The sequence below is a fragment of the Geotrypetes seraphini genome, chromosome 7, assembly GCF_902459505.1.
Source record: "Geotrypetes seraphini chromosome 7, aGeoSer1.1, whole genome shotgun sequence".
Taxonomy (NCBI): domain Eukaryota; kingdom Metazoa; phylum Chordata; class Amphibia; order Gymnophiona; family Dermophiidae; genus Geotrypetes; species Geotrypetes seraphini.
In genome coordinates, this window is record NC_047090.1 from 38,471,749 (window position 1) to 38,496,422 (window position 24,674).

The following is a 24,674-nucleotide window of genomic DNA, read 5'->3' on the forward strand; positions in this document are numbered from 1 at the left end:
CTATTTTTGAAAGGAACACTCCTTTTGCTAGGCTTCGGAGCAGTGCTAAGTCATGAAAACATAATCCACAAGTTCGATTTGAACTTCACTAGATGGATTTTGGGAAGAAACACTATCTATTGAGAGGATAGCCCCTTCACCCAGAGATGCAGCTAAGGTTCAGTAGTTAGCTGATAAAATTCAGTGTTTGAGGTGAGAGAGATTGTATTAGGTGCACACTGTTTTTGAAGAACGTTTAGCAGAGTAAAGGAATATCCTGCAGTTTAAGATAGTGGCTAAGTCACCTGAGAGAGCTGAGAAGGGACTAAAAGCCACATATATTCTCAGCACAGAGCCAAGCCTGTAATCCAAAAGGGAGCAGGGTTTTGAGATCCCAGAACAGACCATCCAAAAAAGTTTGTTTAAGCAAAGATTGTTGATTTGTGTCTTGTAAAGCTCATACATTGATATTTCTGAACCTGCAGTTGGACTGCCGTAGACTTCATTGTTGGGTCACAGCGAGAGGAAGAACTTTGTACATTTCATCATGGCAGATGTGGACAGCATGTTTGTGTGAGTACGCCAGAGGTGTGTTACACTTGGAAAGATACGGCAAGCATATGGTAGTGAAACAATTAGCTATGCTGAGTACTCTCGCAGAGATTCTTCCTCTTGCTGTGACCCAACAATGAAGACTACGGCAGTCCAACTGCAGGTTCAGAAACATTGATCCATGAGCTTCACAAGAACCAACAGAGGCAGTCTACTTTTCAATTAGCTCTTGAAATACACAGTTAGCTGAATTACATCAACCTGGTCTTGGTTCGAACAACCACTCTTTCTTAAACCAACCATACGTTAGAGAAAAAACAAGCATGCCTAGGAAAGCCTGAGTATCACTAGCTACTTCCATTAGATCACCGATGAATAAAAAGATGAACAATTTAGCATGTTTCTATGTTTACACACTCAACAAGTATATGATTCATAAGGTCAAAAAGAGAGACATTACATATCTTTTTAGTAGAAGATTCTTCTTTGCCATTTCCAAAGAAATCTTACCAGACATGAACTGTGTAATAGAGAATAATTCCATTTGGCTCCAGAGGTGGTTTCCATGACAACTTCACAACAGCATCAGACAGCTGTTTCACGGAGAAGGACCGCGGAGGAGAAGAAGGAGCTGCAAAATATGGATACAGCATTAAGTCCTTCATTAGTGAAGGTTTGCAATGAAAACCAATATAAACAACTGCTATTTAAAAGGAGACGACCATTAGGGGTGCTTGTAAGTGCACAGAAAAAAACGTGTTTAAGTTCCATCACGACAATCTTTTGTTTTAGAGGTTTTGAGGGTTTTTTTCCCAGCAAAAGATAGATTTTACATGCTAATGCTAAAACATCTGTTTCTGTGATTCAACGGGGAAAGATGATGCCATGAGAAAACAGAGAAATAGGCATATCACAGTGAATCACCTTCCACACTGTCCAAATATTCTGTTGTCACATTTTTTTTTTTTGGGGTGGGGTCTAGTAGTTTAGAGGTGTGAATGCATGTAAAATATACTAATTTTCAACAGTTCCCTGAAGAAGAAACAAAGCTGGAAATAATTATGGCTAAGCACCGAGAAGTGGGAAAATTCCAGCCAAGTGTAGCATTGAGAGATCATTAAAAAATGCAAGATCCCGGGCAACGATTAAATCTTATCATTCCAGTCGCATGATTTCCACTATAACCTCAAAATTTCTGAGGTAGCCTGGGGTGACCTGGATTGGCTACTGTTGAAAGCAAGGTACTGAGTTGGGCTGACTCAATATGGCAGTTTTTTAAACGTTCTAATAAGTATTTACTTGGGCTATTAAAAATGTCATTTTCTTGCCTCCTTTTACAGGGCTGATTAAAGGACCCTTCTGGTTAATATCTGCTGTCATTTATTATGCTCCTATGTAAAATGCATACAAAATATATCAAATAGTTCTCACAACTGCATTAATAATAATAATTTTATTCTTATATACCGCCAAAGCCATGATAGTTCGAGGCGCTTTACAACAAGAAGTGCTGGACAATCAGCGAAGTGGTCACAATATAGAGTTATCGAATATAAGCCATGATGTTTTGAGGCAGTTTACAACGAAAGGTGCTGGACGAACAGCGAAGTGGTCACAATACAAAGTCATCGAATACGGGATACGGGAAATCAGGGTCTCCAACAGGGAGCACCTAGCTTGGCCTCCGCATGTGCGGGTCGCCGGACTAGATGGACCAAGGGTCTGATCCGGTGAAGGCGTTTCTTATGTTCTAATACAAGCTTACAGAATGGAAAAAGTGGAAAGTTATAGAATTCTTAGGTTAAAAATTGATTAAACAAATTCGTTTTTACAGATTTTCTAAAATTGAGGTAGGATGAGGAATGCGTGATAATGTTATCCAGCCAATTGTTCCATTTACCTGCCTGGAAGGCGAGAGTTCTGTCCAGGCCTTAATTATCAGATAGGTGAACAGATGAATTCTACGTATGGGCCTAATATAACTATCCAGATTAAACTGAGAAACCAGGTACATGGGGGCCAGACCAAATATTGATTTATAACAAAGACAGAAAAATTTAAACAGAACTCGTGCTTTCAGGGGCAGCCAATGAAGTTTTTGATAATAGGGACTTATGTGTTCGAATTTCTTCAGCTCAAAAATCAGTCGAACTAGACCAGTGGTTCTCAAAACCTGTCCTGGGGAACAATCAACCAATCAGGATTTCAGGATGCCACAATAAATATGCATGAGACAGACCTGCAAACCTACTACCTCCATTATATACAAATCTCACTTGTGTATATTTATTGAGGATAGCCTGAAAACACAACTGGCTCATGGTCCCCAAGGATAGATTTGAGAACCACTTGTCTAGATGAATTTCAAGCACTGCAGAAGCTAAAATTTAAAAAAACTGCCCACACTGGTGCAAATCCTACAGGAACTGGGCAAATCATTTAATCTTCCACTGCCCCAGGAACATTAGATAGATTGTGAACCCACCAGGACAGACAAGGAAAAATTCCTGAATACCTGACTAAATTCATATAAGCTTAAGAGTAGGGTTACCATATTAAAAAAAAAGAAATCCCTGGACACATGACTTTGGCCAGCTCTGCCTCCAGCCCCACCCCATTCTTTCCAAGCCCCGCCCAGTTCTGCCTCCAGTCCCGCCCAGTTCTGCCTCCAGCCCCATTCAGTTCCTCCTCTAGCCCCGCCCCATTCTGTCCTCCAGCCCTGCCCCCCAGAAAGCCTTCTCTCTTTGCTATGAGCTCCGGCCATGTCTAAAGGGCCTGGAGCATGCGCGGATGTGTATGACGTCATCCATGCATGCTCATTGGCCCTCCAGATGCGGCCGGAGCTGGTAGGGGCTTTCCAAAACCTGGACAAACGCTGATTTTTGGAAAGTCCATCCAGGAGCCCAGACAGTCCAGATGGCTTCTCAAAACCCGGCACTTTGTCCGGGTTTTGAAAAGCTTCCAGCTCAGGACCGTGTCGGGAGGGCATGCGCAGATGCAAGGCAGTGACGTCACACGCATGAGCGCATGTGTGTGAAGTCATCACGCCACACCAGCGCATGCGCAGATGCCCTCCCGACTCGGCTCCGAGCACGAGAATAGGTTGAGGGGCTGGGGCAGAATGTGGCGGACTTGAGCAGAACAGGGCGGGGCTGGGTAAAACTGGGCGGGCCTGGAGGCTGGGCCATGGATCTGGATTTTGCAATAATAAAATCTGGTCACCCTACATGCTATCATAACACACTAGCTGGATAAAGCAGGAATGCTCATTCCCACCCATACCACACTCTTTTAGAGGGAAATTCTGAAAGAAAATGATTACTGCATTTAGCACACCAAGCTAGGGAAAATATCGCAAAACACTTTAACGTGTTTCAGCTGTAGCCTGTTTGCATGTGCTAACTGCGTGTTAAGAGCTGGCTAATGCAAAAAAATTGAGCAAACGGATTTTGCTACCCTTAATTCATACCTAGGGTTACCAGATATCCCGGAAAACTCGTATAGGTCCTCTTTTTAGAGGACATGTCTGGGTGTCCAACAGACTTCCAAAGCCCAGCAGTGTGTCTGGATTATGGAAGTCCCCGATGTTGGGGCAGTATGTGGAGGACCACTGTGCATGCTACCCCGACGCCACGGTGGCTCGTGTGGGAGGCATGGCTGGGGGACGGGGAATAGGGCGGGGTTGAAGGCGGAACGGGATGTGGCCATGCGTCCAGGATTTCAGCTAACAAAATCTGGCAACCCTATTCATACCTCCATCAACACCTGCATTCTGAGCGACTAAACAAAAGCTCAAGTTAGCCAATTAGACCCTTGTGAAAACTCTCCCGTAGCCTGATTCATTAAGGCTCTTAATTATGTGATGTTGGCATGCAACCAAGTGCGGGCTTTGCAGAGCAGCTTTTGAGCGTGTAATCAAAAGAAAACAGCAGAAACCTCCTGCCACAGTTGTGCTCAAGCATGGAAATTAGGAACATAAGCTGGGCATTTTACAGTTTCTGCTCGAAAAGTGAAGTTCTGCACTGTGGTTTATTGCAAACAGTTTGGTGCAAGCCCAGTTGGCTTTGTGCTTTTTCCCACTGCCTTCCTTTCCCCAGTATGACTGGAAAATACATTAATCCAGTGTGTTTCTGTGTTGCAAAGACGACAGCAGGTGCGAGGCCTCATTTTTGGTTCTGGCCAAAAATACTCAAGCATTTTTGGCTGAAAACCCTAACCCAATTTTTGGGTCAGTATCAGTGCCAAATCTGAAACCAAAACTGCAATTCTAAATTACTGCTAGGTACCTGCGCTCAAAACTACCTTAGGATCTCAGATCTCTCAAATATCTGGCACGTTGAAATTTGTATTACATTTAGCCTGAATGAAACTCTTCATAAAATTTCATGTAAGTGTACGATAATTGTTTTTTTCACTAAACATTTTTTTTTTATTAGGATGCTGGTGTTATGTAACAGAGCGACATTTTAATACATAGTCAACATCATACATTTGTGGGTAATTCTTTGACAAGGTTCTAGGCACTTGATTTAAGCCTATTCTACAAGGGGCTGCTGAAAAGTTCTCAGCCCAACCAAGAAGAGAATAATGTGGAGCCATGAAACTTCCGTTATAGGGAAACCAAGCCATTGTGACATCACCGATGAGGTTGGCTCTTAGGCATGGATGGAATGAGGCATTATGACATCACAATATGAGGGGCCCCTGAAAAGTTCTCAGCCCAACAAAGAAGAGAATGATGTGGAACCATGAAACTTCCAAGTTATAGGGAAACCAAGCTATTGTGACATCACCGATGAGGTTGGCTCTTAGGCATTGGCGGAATGAGGCATTATGACATCACAATACGAGAGGCCCCTGAAAAGTTTCAGCCCAACTAAGAAGAGAATGATGTGGAACCATGAAACTTCCAAGTTATAGGGAAACCAAGCTATTGTGACATCACCGATGAGGTTGGCTCTTAGGCATTGGCGGAATGAGGCATTATGACATCACAATACAAGGGCTGCTGGAAAGTTCTCAGTCTAACCAAGAAGAGAATGGTGTAAAGCCATGAAACTTACAAGTTATTCCACATTTTCTTGACACTTTCCCCTTCTTTTACTAGGGTGCGCTAACCGATTAGCTCGCGCTAATAGAATTAGCGCACACTAAACACTAACACGTCCATAGACTAACATGCATGCATTAGCGATTAGCGTGCACAAATCAGTTAGTGCATCTTAGTAAAAGAGGGCCTTTGTTTCAATGAAGCAAATGTATCAAGTAAATGGGCCCAAGTATAGGGAAACCAAGCCACTGTGACATTACCGATGAGGCTGGCTCTTAGGCCTGGGTGGAATGAGGCATTATGACATCACAATACGAGGGCCCCCTGAAAAGTTCTCAGCCCAACCAAGACGAGAATAATGTGGAGCCATGAAACTTCCAAGTTATAGGGAAACCAAGCTATTGTGACATCACCGATGAGGTTGGCTCTTAGGCATGGATGGAATGAGGCATTATGACATCACAATATGAGGGGCCCCTGAAAAGTTCTCAGCCCAACCAAGAAGAGAATGATGTGGAACCATGAAACTTCCAAGTTATAGGGAAACCAAGCTATTGTGACATCACCGATGAGGTTGGCTCTTAGGCATGGATGGAATGAGGCATTATGACATCACAATATGAGGGGCCCCTGAAAAGTTCTCAGCCCAACCAAGAAGAGAATGATGTGGAACCATGAAACTTCCAAGTTATAGGGAAACCAAGCTATTGTGACATCACCGATGAGGTTGGCTCTTAGGCATGGATGGAATGAGGCATTATGACATCACAATACGAGAGGCCCCTGAAAAGTTTCAGCCCAACTAAGAAGAGAATGATGTGGAGCCATGAATCTTACTAGTTATTCCACCCTTTTCATTTCAATGATACGAAATGAAATGAAAAGTGTCAGGAAAAGCGAGGAATAACTTGGAAGTTTCATGGCTGCACATCATTCTCTTGATGGGGCTGAAAACTTCCTGATCCTTACCAACACAAGTCCACTCCAACTACCCTCCTTATAATCTAATGACTGCCTTATGTGAAAGTCCCCTGCACTCCAAAGAAAACTCAGAGACACCACACATACAAGATGAAATGTAAGGCACATAAATACATCCAGCCACATAAGTCCAGTGCTCATAGAACATATCTTAGAGCTGATTTTGTGGCATCCTAGCATGAGTTTGCACTGGACTATCAAAAGCAAAACATTACTATTTGACCCTAGGATCTCTGCCTCTCCCATCATTTTAAAGTTATAAGAAAGCTACTCCCTTATTCAAAGTTCCCTGATGACACCCGTTGTTTCTAGGCTCAAGATACTGCACACATTTTGAAGAAAGCAGAATCAGTTTAGAAAAACGACTGACCTTCTTGAGGCAGCTCAATGGTTTTTAACGGACAGACTGAAAATTAGTTCCTGAAAATCTGATCAATAATTCACTCACCGTCTTCCGCCGTTATTATGTGTAGGGGTACACTACGAACACCTTCACCTTTAACAGTGCTGGAAGACACCTCTGCTCTATACGATGTATATTTGTTTAAACCTAAGTGAAAGTAATTATATTATGTTATTTGGGAAAAGTACATTTCACGTTGTCTGCAAAATTTCCCCCTTTCTACACATCAGCAGGTAAACCTAGCATAAATAGCCATCTATATTTTGCCTCATTCACCCTTCAGCCATGTCGAGGACGACACATCTGCCCATAAGCGCAGCTGGATGATCTCCCATACATAGTGCAACCTCTTCTACTTTAAGACGGGTATGGAAAACTTCCTTACATGCCCTCCACCTAGTCGGAAAGTGATCAAAATAATTAAATAGAGGTGAAAGGGGTAAAAAAATGAAAGTAAATATATGAGTTTACTAAAGCTATTGGACTATCTGGAGGAGTGTGTGGCGCAGTGGTTGGATCTACAGCCTCAGCACCCTGGGGTTGTGGGTTCAAACCCCGCGCTGCTCCTTGTGACTCTGGGCAAGTCACTCAGTCCTCTATAGCCCTAGGTACGTTAGTAGATTGTGAGCCCACCGGGACAGATAGGGAAAAATGCTTGAGTACCTGATTGTAAAAACTGCTTAGATAACCTTGATAAGCGGTATATCAAATCCTAATAAACTTGAAACTTGAACTTGACTGGTGATGCTTTGTTTGAGACTTGGGGACATAGCCAGGTGTCAGGGCACAGGAAAGGGGGAGTTTCTTTCATCGATTTTGCTATATCTGTGGTTTTGTATGTGAAGGAGGGGGAACAAGAAGAATGTCAGGAACTGCCTGGTACCTATGCTATTGGACTGAAGAAGAAGAAAAGCAGAAGGGGGGGGAAGTTTTAATATCACAAAGCAATTTCTGACTCAGGGGTCCTTTTACTAAGGCGTGCTAACCAAATTAGCTCATGCTAACTGATTTAGCGCACACTAAATGCTATGGTACCCATTATGGGCGCCTTAGCATTTAGAGCGTGCTAAACCGGTTCACGCATCTTAGTAAAAGGATCCCACAGTGTCCATTGCCTTTCAGCTAATGACTGGCGACAACACTATACATGAATGAACAGATTGCCTGAGCCTTAACCACCATGCTATCGAACTCAGAGTTCCCTTTGTACACTAACCTGTGATATTTTGAGAGAGTTGAGTGGTATTTACCACTCTCTGTTCGGTTCCATTAGTTCTTCTGAGGTATATGGTATACCACTGGATGATGCCATTAGGAATGCCAGGAGGAAGAAATGAAAGCATTATTTCCGTGGACGAAATGTTTCTGTAAATTATGCTTTCTGGTGGACTATCGGGCACTAAAAACAAGGAAACGTATGTTAAGATCAGCATTGTTTGCCGCTGCCTTCACCATCCATCCTCCCATCATCCACAGCTCAGCTACGGTTTCATACAAGTTTTAAGCTCATCCACTGAACACTTAAGAATGGCTGAAGATTCAAGTACTGGGGAGTTTCCATGATGCTAGGAATCCATGTACAGATGTCTTATGCCACTTACGGGAAAGATGTTCTTTACATGGACATTTTCTCTGTATTTAGCCCACTTCTCATATGACAATTTATAATAACATAAGACTCAGACTATGTGAAACACAAATACTATACTCAGAGACTCAGTATAACTATTAATCTGTTGAAAATGTTGGTCAGATGCAAGTATCTACTACAACTTTGCCACCAGGTAGGCATCTAAAGCAGGAGTTCTCGATCCAGCTCTTGGGACACACCTAGCCAGTCAGGTTTTTAGGATATCTTGCATGGTCTGTGTCCCATAAGTGTTGATTTGATGTAGGATCGGGATGGGGAGGGCATCAATGGGAACTCCACTAACTTGTAACATGAGGATGCTACTGTCCAGACTTTATGGTAGATATCCTGCAAACAGGATGGTTGGATAGGCTGGAGTGAGCTTGGACGACAACTTCAGCATTTGGATCTTTGTAAACTGTGATAGTTTTCATTAGGCCAACGTTAGAAACATCCAAAGATAATAGTCAAGCTTTTGATACCATATAAGAAAAAAGATCACATAAGTAGAAAGAGCCTATTTGCTTTCAAAAGTGCTAACATTTAAAAAATAACTCTTTAGTCAATGGAATATGTCTATTTGAATATAACATTGATAGAACCATGCTTTTCAGCTCATCATAGAAACATGATGACAGATAAAGGCCAAATGGTAGTCTGTTCATCCGCAGCATCCACTATTCTCCTCCTCATAGGGTTTTATGATTATAGGCTAAGACTCTTAACATTTGTATTATGAGGTCATAGATAAAGGCCAAATGGCCCATCTAGTTTGCCCATCCGCAGCATCCACTATCTCCTCCACTCCCTAAGAGATCCCACGTGCCTGTCCCACACTTTTTTGAATTCAGACACAGTCTTTGTCTCCACCACCTCTACCGTGAGAATATTCTACACATCTACCACCCTTTATGTAAAAAAAAAAAAAAAAAAAAGAATTTCCTTAAATTACACCTGAGCCTATCACCTCTTAACTTCATCCCATGCCCTCTTATTCTGGAGTCTCCTTTCAACTGAGACTTGAACCTTCAACTATTATTATATTTTTTTCGAGACATTTTATTCATTTTTTAAATAAAATTAACATGAACATTAAAATATTTTTAATGCATTTGTGCTGTAAACATGGAATGTGAGCATACTTTGTAAAACAGGGGCCTGAGCTCCGAGTCAGGCTTTTTCATTGCACAGAAAATTGAAAATGATAGGCAGGGGTGGAACAGTCAGGGTTAAATGAATCTGGTTCTTGAACATTTTATCCTTTTATGTATTAAGGGGGGAAGAATTCATCAACTGGCGCTATGCAATTTAGCATGAGCTAACCACATTAGCGTGTGCTAAGCACTACGAGGCCCATTATATTCCTAAGGGCATCTTAGTGTTTAACACACGCTAATCATTAGCGCATGCTAATGCAGTTAACATGCACTATTGCTTAGCACCAAAGATGAATTCCCCCCCCCCCCCAAATTGGGTCATAGAATGTGAGCAGCATATTTTTGATCAAAAGGTGTTTTCATATATTGTGTCGGGGATGAGTCTTGTGAAAATTAGGTCTGGGTGACGTCGCATGGAAACACAGCACAGGGGAACATGGACAAGGACCTCGGGTTCGTTTAGTCGGTTTAGACAGATGCACCAGGGATGAAGCATGCACAACCTTAGAAAAGTGCAACCTGCTAACTTCTCAAAATAAATCTTAAGGCTAAATTACCATCTTCATCAGTTCTTACAAAGAGGGGTGGATTTGTCTGTGGCCCGTGTCCCACAGACGTGCTGGCACTCGCGGTAACGCTATAGTCACTGTACTTGCGGAGGCCACTGAGGACCACAACGCAGTAACTATGGTTTACACGCTGAAGAATGCCATCGGCTCCTAGGTATGAGATTGTGTAGAACTGAATGAGGCCATTAGGAGAGGAAGGCGAAGAGCAGGACAGCTGAATGGAAGTAGAGCTTAGATTGCAATAGGACAGGTTGTGAGGAGGGTCGTCGGGAACTGCGGAGAAACAAAAAAAATATGAAAGAAAGGAATTTAAGAATTCTCTCAACACAAAATAAAGAGGCACTGTTTCAAAGAAATAATACATGACACAAGTGCAGGGCAGGATTAATTCGTCGAGGGCCCCTAGGCACACAAGTACACTGGGCCCCCTGCCCCGCCCCACCCCACCATGCGCCCAGGCGGAAACAGGAAGCTGCATCAGGGGAAGCTTTGGGCAAGCAGCACCGCTTGCACAATTGCAGTTCCAGTTGCCTTTCTTACCCGCATTGCTTGCTTGTCTTACTTTCCGTTGATTGGGGTGGGGCCTCGTTGCCGATTGGGGTGGGGCCTGCGTTGCCAATCGGGGGGCCCCGCGTTGCCAATCGATGCTGGAGGGGCCCATTGCCGTTTGGAAAAAACAATGTTGATGCTTTCCTTCATCGGGCCCCCCTGACCATTTTGGGCCCTAGGCACATACCTACTTGGCCTATTGGTTAATCCTGCCTTGCACAAGTGAGAAGTTGCTGAGTTCACTAATAGGCTTGTATACATTACTTCCAACTTTGCATGCTACAGCTGTTTTGGAAGGATTAGAACACAATGGGGTCGATATTCAACCAGCAGCACTCAGGTCCTGATTCCTCAAAAGATGCCTAACATGTAGGCATTGAGGAGCACAAGGGTCAATCATAAGTAAAGCGTCATTTATAGAATCATGCATAATGGCGTCCAAAGTAGTCTTAGGTACCAGTAGGTGTTGACACCGTAGGCGCGCTGTATTTATGCCAGGGTTTTTTTGGCCTACATGAGTGCATCTAAGTCAAAGTATGCCCGTAATCCACCCCTAAATGCAAAACATGCCTATGATCTAGCCACACCTACTTTTTGGAGTAGAGGCTTACCTCTAAGTCAGGGGTCTCAAAGTCCCTCCTTGAGGGCCGCAATCCAGTTGGGTTCTCAGGATTTCCCCAATGAATATGCATGAGATCTATTTGCATGCACTGCTTTCAATGCATATTCATTGGGGAAATCCTGAAAACCCAACTGGATTGCAGCCCTCAAGGAGGGACTTTGAGATCCCTGCTCTAAGTGATAGGTGCCTACCAAGTTAGACGCCTACCATCTATTTAATTGTAATTTCATTGCAATTTTCAATTAATGGCATCAATTCAATCTTTTAAAATAATTAACCCCTTCTTTTATTAGTCCGACAGTGCGGACCGGTACAGTAAATGTTCCGACGCCCATAAGACTTGAATGGGTGTCGAAGCATTTGACAAGTGGCACTCGGCTGCATGACTTAGTAAAAATAAGTTAGGTGCCTCGATCAGCACGCGTCTAAATTTAGTCATCATTTATAGAATCAGGGCCTCAGTGTTTCACTGATCACTGATAGCGTTATGCCTGAAAATTCAATGCCAGGCCACGTATGGGCTTCAGCAATGAACTTCTGAGTTTATGGAGTCAACTAAAACATAGACAGTTAACTGCGATATACATACAAGAGCATTTCTTCTGAAATCACTAGTTATATGTGTGTGCCAATATACACACGCAAATCACCTTTTCATACTTGTAAAACCTTCTAACATTGCCTCCTTGGTCTAATGCCATGGCTTACCATCTTCCAAGGTTATCATGACCAAAGCATCACTTGTTTGATTTCCATTTCCATGAATTGTGTGAGGAGATACAGCAACCACATATTGAGAGAATTTCTGAAGGTTCCCCAAGACCACCGAAGATTCGTTGGTAGTACTGTTGAGAACATGCGATTTATTCCAGTAATTAATGGTGTAAAATAGTATAACTCCGTTGGCATAGACAGGTGGTTTCCATGAAACCTTCACTGCAGTAGAGTTGAAACTACTGTAGGTTAAGTCATATGGAGGACTGGAAGGAGCTGAAATGAGAAGACAATGGAGAAATATAAACTTAAAAGAATAACTCGAGGGCAATACCTATTTGTGTTCCCGATTATTAAGCCTTGTCGTTACAAGAGATTTTTTGATAAATTGCTTGGTTTTCAGGCAGGTAAAATGGATTCATGGATGAGTTCTATTATTTCTCAGGCCTGTTCATGTATGTATTTTAGGAAATTATTGAAAACTGATTTATTTGAAAAGTTTGTAAACTGATGTTTTAGAATATTGATGGGAAATTTGCACATTGATTTTACAGTTGAACTTTTTTAAGGAATATCTATCTATTTTTGCGAATGCATTTTATTTAATTATTGTATAATCTTAGTTTTCTTAGATTTTGTATTTTTATTCAGTGTTTGTATACTTTTAGTACTGTATGTGAACCGCCTAGAACTATGTGGTAGGGCTGTATATAAAAATAAAATTATTATTAAATGTGAAAATACTGTGCCATGTTCAGCAGGTCTCACAACAAGAAGAGGGTAGTAACACAGTAATAAAGTACTTGTTGACAGGTAAAGACTAGAATGTCCATCTACTGTAGATTCCTCAACAAGGTGGCTAGAGACATACCTGTTGCTCTGCGTACAACATGCAGGTTACCTCCTCTAAGCCTATGAATCTGCCGCTCCGTACAGGTTACACCCCACTATGTCATTTGTTTTGCTTTGCCCATATGCTTGCCCATATTCTCTATTCAACCCAAGCCTTTGTGAATTCTGTCTCTGCTCTGGTCTCTACCAGCTCCTCTGGGAGGGTGTTCCAAGAAATAATAATCATAAAAATTAATTTATAACCCGCTATACCTTGAGAGTTCAAAGTAGTTATATCAAGAAGATCTGCTGGCTTGGACTTTTTCCCTCTCATCTTGTTTACCTATGTGCCACCTGCCTCATAAGAGCCTAAGAGTTGCCGTACTGGGACAGACCGAAGGTCCATCAAGACTAGTATCCTGTTTCCAACAGTGGCCAGCCTAAAGTCACATGTACCTGTTAAGATCCCAAAGAGCAAAACAGATTTTATGCTGCTCATCCAAGGAATAAGCAATGATTTTTCCAAGTCCATCTTTATTAGGATGGACTTGGGAAAATCATTGCTTATTCCTTGGATGAGCAGCATAAAAACTGTTTTGCTCTTTGGGATCTTAACAGGTACATGTGACTTAAGGCTGGCCACTGTTGGAAACAGGATACTAGTCTTGATGGACCTTCGGTCTGTCCCAGTGGCCAGCCTTAAGTCACATGTACCTGTTAAGATCCCAAAGAGCAAAACAGTTTTTATGCTGCTTATCCAAGGAATAAGCAATGATTTTCCCAAGTCCATCCTAATAATGGCTAATGTCTCTCTCTCTTTTTTTTTTCTTTGTTTATAATATTTCTGTGCATGATGCAGGATCTGCTACCCTGCCACAGAGAGGGTCTGCAAAACAAGTCCACCACTTACTTGTTCTGTGCCAATTGTGCTTATGAACTCTTAGCCATATTACGGTTTACATTAGAAAACTACTGTATTATGTAGTGTAAGTCATCTGGCCAATCGCTGCGACATTCTTGAATTATTCATAATAGTTTTAATCTGCAAATTTAATTTAGAAAAGGGATCATGAAGGCAATACGAGGAAGGATGCTGACACAGCTTTTGATCATTTTCCATTAGGTTAATTACTTCTGTGATGGAGATGGAGAACTGTCTGTAAGCCAAAAAATGTGATCACGTTACTCCTCTATTAAAAGATGCGCACTGGCTACCCATTTCTTATCGCATAACGTTTAAAATTCTGCTTTATACATTTAAAACAAAACTGGAACATTCCCCCGGCCTTTATCGACAGATTAATTCTTCCTTAGACTGCTCCTAGAACAGCTCCTAGAAATCTTCCAGCCAATCCATCAAGGCACCACGCGCGAATCCATCTTTTCGGTGACAGCACCATCCTTATGGAATGCTTTGCCCGCTCATCTTAGGCAGGAAAATTCCATATCAGAGTTCAGATCAAATCTTAAAACGTTTTTGTTTAAAGACGTGTACAATGCATAAGATAAGTTAGCCCCCTTTTACAAAACAGCGATAGGAGTTTTTAGCGCAGGCCGGTGCGCTGAATACTCTGCGCTGCTCCCGACATTCATAGAGTTCCTATGAGCGTCAGGAGCAGCGCAGAGCATGCAGCACGCCGGCCTGTACTATAAACCGCTATTGTGGTTTTGTAAAAGGGGGGATTAATCAAGAAAAGATATTTTATCTCCCCTTTCCTATTTGTCTTTTCCCTTCTCCCCCTCTTTTTTTTAAAGTTGTATTTCTCTCCCCCCCCTATCCTTTTTTTGTTTCCCATCTTTGCCTTTTTTTAATCTCTCTTGTAACTATGTTCATTTCTTTTTATCTCATAACTTATATATGCATACTTTGTTCTATCGTACACCACTTAGATTCACCTTGATAGGTTATATATATCAAAAACTAAATAAACTTAAAACTTAAGGGATAAGACTTCAAAAACCTCTGAGACTGGCCCCCTGCATTCCCTCCTCCATTCTGTCTGATTTTGTCCTTCATACATCAGCACTGTCCAGTTCAGTGACCAATGTGCGAAAAGCCATCCAACTGAATTTTGAGGATCATCTCATATAGGCTGCTGCACCGATGTACATCCATGAGAGAGATGGAGGGGGTACGTTGTACGTAGGTGTTCCATCAGAGGAAGCACCATTCTCCCCTCGCATGAAAGCTGTGGTGCCTGTTTGGAGCCAGTCTTCATGACGGAGAACGGAGAAGAGCAGTGTGGAAGGGGTTCTCCATCATGCAGCATTCAACGATGTAGAAAAGCTCCGAAAATTGATGTCGAAGGGTTCCATTTTTTCCCCAAAGGTAACAACGGTGATGGTAAATTTGTCAACTAGAACTGGATTTGAAAAGCTGGGTAATAATGAGCATTCGAAGAACCAGAACAGTTATGGAATAGACTTTGGCATCGGTTTCTGTAGCTATTGAGGATGTGCATTTTACAATGCAGTCAAACATTTATAGACCTTGCTTTGACAGAACGACCGATTGTGCAGCTTATGGCTGTGCAAGGGCAGATTTTTCAGGGCAAAAAACTATATATTGAAGGTTGAGAGACTGAAGAATATAGCTTGATCATTGAAGGGCAAATTCTATAAGAAGCGCCCAAAAGTTATGCGCTGATATAGGCACTGTTCAGCGCGATTCAAGTAAAATTGGGTGCTGTTTAGTGATTCACGCTGAGCGGCACCTATTCTGGAGGCGCCCATTAAATAGGCCCGCTCTAGGCGCAACTAAAAGAGCAGCGATTCTGTAAAAAGGCGCCTAACATGTAGCCATGCCCGCGCCTAACATGCATGGCGCCTATTTTTTTTGAAGGCTAACAAAGTTTTTAGAGGCGCCTTGTTACAGAATCGCGCTTTCTTGATAGGCGCCTATGTTTCAATCAGTGCTGATTAAAAAGCTTAATTGGGCTTCTTATTTAATTTAGATGGGCGCTATCTAGTTGGGCACCTCTGAAAACAGAATTTGGACCTGAATCTTCACAGCCTGAATGCCCCCAAATCCCTCACCCTCCTTTTCTTCGTCCACAAGACTTGTATTAGCAATACTGCCATCCCAGCTTTTGCTAAAGTTTGTTTTTCTTCTTTTCTGGGCAAAAAGGAAAAAAAAGATTTTGGATGTCAATTGTGGGTTGGTGAACATTTCCAAATAGTTTAGATTTGATTGGATATTTTGAGAGATCAATAGTTGGAGAGATAAATAGAGCTACAGTGTAAGACCAATTTATTTTCCCCAAGACCGTGACTCTGTCCCTAAGCTGAGATTCTGGAATCAGATGGCTCATTTCATGGGGTTTTATGGTATGGGTTTTCCCTAACCTGTCTCGTGAGACACAGACACAGAGGAAGGAGGTTTTGACCCTTGCTGCTAAGCATGTAATTCCTTTCCCCCGTAAATGCAGTTTGATTTATGCCAGGATTAGATCTATATTTTTTTAGGTGTCTCCGTAGAGATTTTTTTTCTAGATGGTAAGAAGTGGGAAAAGTTTCATAATGACAGCTTGATTAATACCAGTGTTTATACTGTGACCTCAGTAAGGATGCCTATGAAATGTAGACTCTTCAGTGGCATGAAAAACTTTTCCCCGCCTAAATTATATAGTTCACATTTTCCTTTTTTTTTTTTTTTTTGAATATTTTTAGTTCCCAGAATTTCACTTGCTCTTCCGTGGGTGGGGATCTCAGTGACATTATGGCAGTACGGTACGTTTTATTGATGCTGATAATTTTGGCAGGTTGATCTTATAAAGGTACTGTCACCCATGCTTTTTAACATCTATATCTCATCTTTAGGACACCTGTTGTAGAAGCTGAATTTAAATTTTTACATATAAGCAGATGATATTTCTATTTTAATTCCTTTGAATAACATAACAAAAGAAATCTTAGAACAAATTTCTCACATTATGATTGAAATAGAGCAATGGACAACCAATTTTAAATTGAAATTGAACACAGAAAAGGCAAAAAATTTTTTGCTAGTCCAAATGATAAAATAACTAAGACATCGCTTCACCTTAATGGTCATGATTACTCAATATTAAAATCCATAAAAATATTAGGAGTCACTTTAGACTCCCTTCTAAATTTGGAAGAACATATGAATTTGGTGATGAAAAAGTGCTTTTTTGCACTATGGAAATTAAAGACCATCAAAAAAATATTTTGACCCTCTATGGCATTGGTATTATCTATATTGGACTACTGTAACATTATTTATTTGGGAGCACCAAAAAAAGTTGTGAGAAAATTGAGAATAGCGCAGAATACGGCTATTCGCCTGATATTTGGGCTGAAGAAAAGCAATCATATCAGTCCTTATTACCGATTATTACACTGGTTACCAGTGGAAGCATGAGTAATGTTCAAATTTTAATGCCTTTGTTTCAAGTTGGTTTGGGGATTGGCCCCTACCTACCTGTTATCTCATTTTGTGCTATATAACCCCGTGAGGGTAACCAGGAATTGTAACTTATTTGCATACCAGAAGACTTTAGGCTGTAAAGTTAGGTTTTTCTTAGACAGGATGCTTGCATTTCAAGCAAGTAAACAACAGTCCTGGCTGGGTAATTATATTAGCGGAGCCATATTGTCGTATGGCGCGTTCCGAAAAAAAATTAAGACAGCACTATTTGATAAATTTATCTCTTAATTCGATGTTTTATCCTTAACATAATAGTTTTACTGTAGTAACTCAAATTTTTTAGCGACCTTTTAGTTAATATGCTGTATTCTTATTACTAATATTTTGTATTTCGCCGATTGTCCAGTTTTTTTTTTTTCTCATTTATGCAAACTGCCTAGAACTCTTTTGATTGAGGTGGTGTAGAAAAATAAAGTTATGTTATGTTATGTAACTGCGGAATTTGTTCACCATTTCTGAAAATGTTTCTTCAAGTGGAACCGTTTAACTTCAGTCAGCTTTTTGGGCGACATATTTAAGCTGAAAATGAAACTTAAACTATGAATTTCAAATGTACGTCCCTATGACGAAGAGAATGCAAACAATTTCATTTTAGGGGAAAATATTACTCAATCAAAGCAGCAGGAGAAGCTGTTTATTTAGCTTTTCATCTGCTCTGGTAACATGAATTTTTACTGTTGACACATCGACACTTCTTACCGTATTTGGGTTCAAACTGAGGAATCAAGGAGAGCATCAAATGAGATGGTACAAAGCATCTAGGTTTTAAACCTTAAAAACCAAGCTGGGAGGAAACAAAACAAATGCAAAAGGTACCTAGTGTTATATGTTTCATAGTTCTCCTGTGTTTATATTTATATTTTTATTGACTAAAAGAACATAAGAATAGCCCCACTGGGTCAGACCAATTGTCCATCAAGCCCAGTATTCTGTTTCCAACAGTGGCAGAAACCCAAAGAGAGTAGCAACATTCCAGAGCTGAGATTGTGATGTCGCAATGCCTCCTTCCACCAGTGCGTAAGATCCAACTTCACCAGTGATGTCACAATGGCTTGACTGTCCTATACTTAAGAACATAAAAGCTGCCATACTGGGACAGACTGAAGGTTCATTAAGCCCAGTATCTTGTTTTCAATAGTGGTCAAACCCAAGTAACAAAACAGATTCTATGCTGCTTCGAGTGGAAGAAACTCTAGCAAACAACATTAAGAAAGGGGACAAATCCTTTTTCCGGTATATCAGTGACAGGAAAAAAAACACAGACGGGATAGTACGCCTGAAAAAAACGGATGGGAATTACGCAGAATCGGATCCCGAAAAGGCCGAACTACTAAACGAATACTTCTGCTCGGTCTTCACCTGCGAAGCGCCAGGGTCCGTCCCTCAATTGAAGCCACAGTCAAACACAAAAGACCCGTTTCGGAATTTTAAATTCACACCCAGTGGGGTTTACCTTGAGCTAACAAAACTCAAGGTGGACAAAGACATGGGACCGGACAATCTGCACCCCAGAGTGCTCAGGGAGTTAGGTGATGTCCTGGCAGAACCGTTAGCCGTGCTCTTCAATCTCTCACTGAGTACAGGGACAGTCCCCTTGGACTGGAAAACAGCTAACGTCGTTCCTCTACACAAAAAGGGTTGCAGGACAGAGGCTGCAAATTACAGACCGGTGAGTCTGACATCGATAGTATGCAAACTCATGGAAACACTGATCAAACGCCAATTGGACACGGTCTTGGACGAAGGGAATCTACGGGACCCCAATCAACATGGATTCACCAAGGGTAGGTCCTGCCAATCAAACCTCATCAGCTTCTTTGACTGGGTAACAAAAAGACTGGACGAAGGAGATTCACTAGACATAGTGTACCTGGACTTCAGTAAAGCTTTTGACAGCGTCCCACACCGCAGACTGTTAAACAAGATGAAATCGATGGGGTTAGGAGAGACTCTGGCTGAGTGGCAGACTTCAGAGGGTGATGGTTAACGGTACTTTCTCTGAGACATCGGAGGTGACCAGCGGGGTGCCGCAGGGTTCGGTCTTGGGTCCACTCCTCTTCAACATATTCATAGGAGATCTGACTCAAGGGCTTCAAGGTAAAGTAACATTATTCGCCGACGACGCCAAACTATGTAATATGGTAAGCGAGGACAATCTACAAGATATTATGGCACAGGACCTGCGTACATTGGAATGCTGGTCCTCAACCTGGCAGCTGGGCTTCAATGCTGGAAAGTGTAAGGTCATGCACCTGGGTAGCAGAAACCCATGCAGAACTTATACCTTGAACGGGGAGACCTTGACCAGGACTTCAGCAGAACGAGATTTAGGAGTAATCATTAGTGCAGACATGAAATCTGCCAATCAGGTGGAGAAGGCTTCCTCAAGGGCAAGACAGATGCTGGGTTGCATCCGTAGAAGTTTCGTCAGCAGAAAGCCTGCAGTCATAATGCCATTATACAGGACCATGGTGAGACCTCATCTGGAATACTGCGTGCAATTCTGGAGGCCACATTATCGCAAAGACATGCAGAGGGTCGAGTCGGTCCAAAGGATGGCCACCAGAATGGTCTCAGGGCTTAAAGGTCTCTCGTACGAAGCAAGACTAAACAATTTGCAGCTCTACACTCTCGAGGAACGCAGGGAGAGGGGAGACATGATTGAGACGTTTAAATACGTCACCGGACGTATAGAAGTGGAAGATAACATTTTCCTTCTCAGAGGCCCCTCAACCACAAGGGGGCACCCGCTCAAACTCAAGGGCAGAAAATTTCACGGCGACACCAGGAAGTATTTCTTCACGGAGCGAGTGATTGATCAATGGAACAAGCTTCCAGTACAGGTAATCGAGGCCAGCAGCGTGCCAGATTTTAAGAATAAATGGGACGCCCATGTGGGATCCCTAAGTGGGTCAGGGTAAAACATTGTATAATATTAAGGGGAGGGTCTATAGAGTGGGCAGACTTGATGGGCCTTGGCCCTTTTCTGCCGTCATCTTTCTATGTTTCTATGTTTCTATCCTAGGAATAAGCAGTTGATTTTCCCCAAGCCATCTCAATAATGGCCTATGAATTTCTCTTTTAGGAAATGATTCAAACCTTTTTAAAACCCCGCTAAGCTAACTGATTTCACCACATTATCTGGAAACAAATTCCAGAGTTTAATTACACGATGTGTGAAGAAATATTTTCTCCGGTTTGTTTGTAATCTACTACTTAGTAGCTTCATCGCATGCCCCCTAGTCCTAGTGTTTTGAGAAAGAGTGAACAAGTGATTCACATCTACCCTTTCCACTCCACTCAGTATTTTAGAGACCTCTGTCATATCACCTTTGAGCCAGCTCTTCTCTAAGCTGAAGATCCCTAGCCACTTTAGCCTCTCCTCAAAGGGAAGTTGACCCATCCCTTTTATCATTTTTGTTGCCCTTCTCTGTACCTTTTCTAATTCCGCTAAATCTTTTTTGAGATACAGTGACCAGAATTCCACACAGTATTCAGGTTGCGGTCGTAACATAGAGCGATACAAGGGGCATTATAACATTTTCACGCTTGTTTTCATTCCTTTCCTGATAATTCATAACATTCTATTTGCTTTCTTAGCCTCATTGAGCTGAAGGTTTCAACATATCCCCAACAATGACACCTAGATCCCTTTTCTGGGCAGTGACTCCTAACCTAGAACCCAGCATCACGTAGCTATAGGTTGGGTTCCTCTTTCCCACACGCATCACTTTGCACTTGCTCACATTAAAAGTCATCAGCCATTTTTGTGCCTAGTTTCACAAGGTGCTTTCGCAATTTTTCACAATCCTCTTGCAATTTAAAAAGAAGAAAGCGGAGCTTGTGTGGAATCAGGACTCAAAATCATCGTTAATGTACTGTAAATAATAGCAAAGTTCAATGCAATTCTTTCTCATGTAGATGACGAGTCTGTGTCATATCAACTTCTCAGCTTCTCCTGAATTTACCAATGATCCAATATTGTACCCACCTTTTATAACTCTTTTGTAATCCGCCTTGAACTGCAAGGTAATGGCGGAATAGAAATTTCTAATGTAATATCCCTCAGCATGGCCGTGTTTCGGCAAGCCCACCTTCATCAGGAGGAGTGAACCTTACAATACATATAAATTTCTTTTTATATTATTTGTTTAAACATTTTACATATGGTTTTATTTAATACTGTACATATCGTTTTATGTTATTTGTAGAATATTATTTTATATATGTGTTTTTATTTAATACTAGTTTTTTAGCCCGTTTACATTTAGCCCTTACTTTTACCTCCCCCCTTGTCCAGAAACATCCCTTCCCTGCTCCCCTTTTACCTCCCCCCTGTGCAGTAGTACCCTTCTCCCTTACCTGCTCCCCCTGTCCAGAATCCACTAGCCCAGGCAGCCTCAGGGCTTTTGCTAGGCCGGCCCGCCTCGCATTATCGAAGTGGGCCGGCCTAGCAAATGGCCCACGGCTGCATGATGAAACCGCAGCTGCTTGAGCTGCTGGTCCGGCCTCGGGCTGGAGAAACGCCGCTAGTCCCTGTCTGTGCGTCGTTTGTCAAGGCGCAGGCTGGCTGGGGTTTGAGAGGGGGGAAGCCATTGGCGCGTATGCGCATGAGAACGAAGGCCGATAGAGAAACCGCCGCAGGGTCCTACTGCACATGCAGCACCACAGAAGCACGGATCACGGAGGCAAGGATCACAGTGTTTGAAGTGTGCGTACGCGCTTAGGGTTTTATTATGATAGATGTAATATGTTCATATACAATCTTCTGAATTTTATTGTATTATTTATGTCAAGAGATGTGACAGACTCTTCATCTACATGAGAGCGAATTGTATTGCAATTTGCTGTTATTTACAATGAAGTAAAGTTGATTTTGAATCCTGATTCCACACAAGCTCCACTGTGTTTGTCCTTTGGTTCACATTACGTAGGGCCTTGTTTGTTCCCGTTTGTTTCGATGAATAGCATAGATCCACACCCAACTTATGTGCTGGGATCAGTTGATGTAACTCCTCGTGTCCAAAGCTGAGCCTGGATCTTGTTCTATAAAGTACGCCCACCTCAGAACAATTGTTTTTAGCGCTGAATTTTGGGTGTCATTTACTGAATCTAGCCCTTAGCGCATGTTCTATAATGACTTTCTAGCAGGCTTAAACCATTATAGAATACTAGTGTTTTAGCCCGTTACATTCATTACAGTAACGGGTGCTAGAATAGCCCCACCCATGCCCCGCCTCTATCATGCCCGGACCCTGCCTCCCACTGATCCCAGTCCCACCACCTCACCTTTCACCACTTCCTTTGTACCCTTTTGGCCTTCCTGACAAGGTCTTTACTTACCCGAGGCGGCAGCAGCAGTCCTGACGTACCAACCTTTCCTCCCTCAGTGCCCCAAAGCAGCAGTGGTCCTACCATTTCCATCTCTCCCTTCCCCCTTTCACACCCTCTACCATCTCTCTCTGACCCTGTTTCACCTCTTTTGCCATCTTTCCCTTTCCTGTCCCCCTCTGTCCTTCCCCAAGACCATTTCTCTCTCCTGCCCCCTCCACACTCCCTGAAGTCTCTCTCTCCCTATCCCCTACCATCTCTCCTGGTCCCCCTAGTAGCCCCTCTGTCCTTCTCATCCATCTGTCTCTGTCTCTCTCTCGCAGCTCCTCCTCATCCTCTTCCAGCCAGGCTTCAGCCATCTGCCGCTGTGGCCTGCAGCCGCCAACAGCCACCGCGGCCGACATCCGCCTCGGGGAATTCTCGCGCATGTGCACTCCTACCTGCGGTGCCCTACAGCGCATGGAAAGTGGGAGCACGCAGGTGGGAGTGCGCATGCGCGCTTAGGGCATTATTATATTAGACTAGAGTAAAGCACCTTTCTCACAGTGAAACTTAGGCACAACTACTAATAACAAGTCAATGGAAGGCTTAAGTAAGTCCACCTAAGTGTAACATGTACCAATTATAGTATTCCAGAAGTTATGCAGGTAAGTCCATGGCCTACTCATGTTCCACCCACTTACTGTATAGGCCTCCTCCCGTTGAATGCTAAGGAATCAATTCTATCAATGGCACCCGGCTGGGTTGTAGCTTTGCGATGTACATTGAGAGCTCTATTAAGCCATTATTTAATAAAATTATTGTTTGCACTTCTTCAAGCCTCTTCCCCCCTTCTTTGTTGTTTTTTTTTTTTTTTTTAGAAGACCATTTATCTCGCCCTACTTTTCTTGACTGCCTGGCTAGGTGTTCCTCAAGGACTAGATCAGGGGTGTCCAACCTTTTGGCTTCCCTGGGCCGCATTGACTGAAAAAATTGTTTCTGGGGCCGCACAAATGTGCAAACGCTGCAGCAAGACTGAGGAGGGAGCCAGCAAGATAGTAAACACCCAGGGACAGCAGAGGAAAACACTGCATCACCTTTGACCGGGGCCATACAGACACAAAATCCTTCACGGGGCTGCATGCGGCCCTTGGGCCGCAGGTTGGACACCCCTGGACTAGATTGAGAACCACTGTCTTAGACTTCTTTTTTTATTTAGTTCATTTTATCTATTAAAATTTAAACAGCAAAGGAAGAGATTTACAATTGTACGAGGGCAAATCAAAAAAGAAATTGTTAAATTACGCAATAACCAGAACAGAGCTAGCGAAATGCAACATATGTACTCATACATTGCCTGTTGGATAGGTCATCCATGCACAGTGCTAGGCCTCGAGTCATGTGGCAGCCACAAGGTCAGAAACATGGATGCTCCATTGCAAGATTGCACCATTGAAGAATAACGTGCTTTCTTTGGGCAGAGGGAGTTAAACCTGTGGATATTCACCACTGGGTATTGATCCAGTATGAACATAGCGCCATGAATCAATGAAATGTTTATGAGTGTACAAAAAGGTTTAAAGCGGGAAGAACAGGTGTAACCGATGAGGGGCATTCTGGTCACCCATCTCCATTGTGCACACAAGAACACATCGATTGATTAGAAAGCACACACAAGAGCACATGCCTTGATTAGAGGAGACCGATGGATAACGGTGTCTCAATTAGCTGCAAATTTGGCTATCAGCTATGGCTCTGCATTTGCCATAATGCATGATAACGTGGCATATAGGAGAGTCTGCACACGATGGGTTCCCAAACAGCTTACTGATCTGCACAAGCAACAGCGTGTGGAAGTTGCGACCCAGTTCCTGAGA

The 24,674-nt window shown here is 42.5% G+C and overlaps 1 protein-coding gene across 7 annotated transcripts in view; it reads right to left on the bottom strand.

Annotated features, from left to right (window-relative positions):
- The window catches only part of PTPRQ (protein tyrosine phosphatase receptor type Q), a 294,193-nt gene that overhangs the window by 159,006 nt on the left and 110,513 nt on the right, over positions 1-24,674 (bottom strand). For 5 of the 7 annotated variants that reach the window (XM_033952701.1, XM_033952702.1, XM_033952700.1 and 2 more), the window contains 5 exons: positions 12,201-12,482; positions 10,310-10,594; positions 8,182-8,364; positions 7,011-7,112; positions 1,042-1,162 (listed from right to left, as the gene is read on the bottom strand). In XM_033952701.1, coding sequence (XP_033808592.1) covers positions 1,042-1,162; positions 7,011-7,112; positions 8,182-8,364; positions 10,310-10,594; positions 12,201-12,482 — 973 coding nt within the window. The remainder of the gene's footprint in view (positions 1-1,041; positions 1,163-7,010; positions 7,113-8,181; positions 8,365-10,309; positions 10,595-12,200; positions 12,483-24,674) is intronic. The other 2 variants (XM_033952703.1, XM_033952707.1) reach the window with 1 other exon arrangement.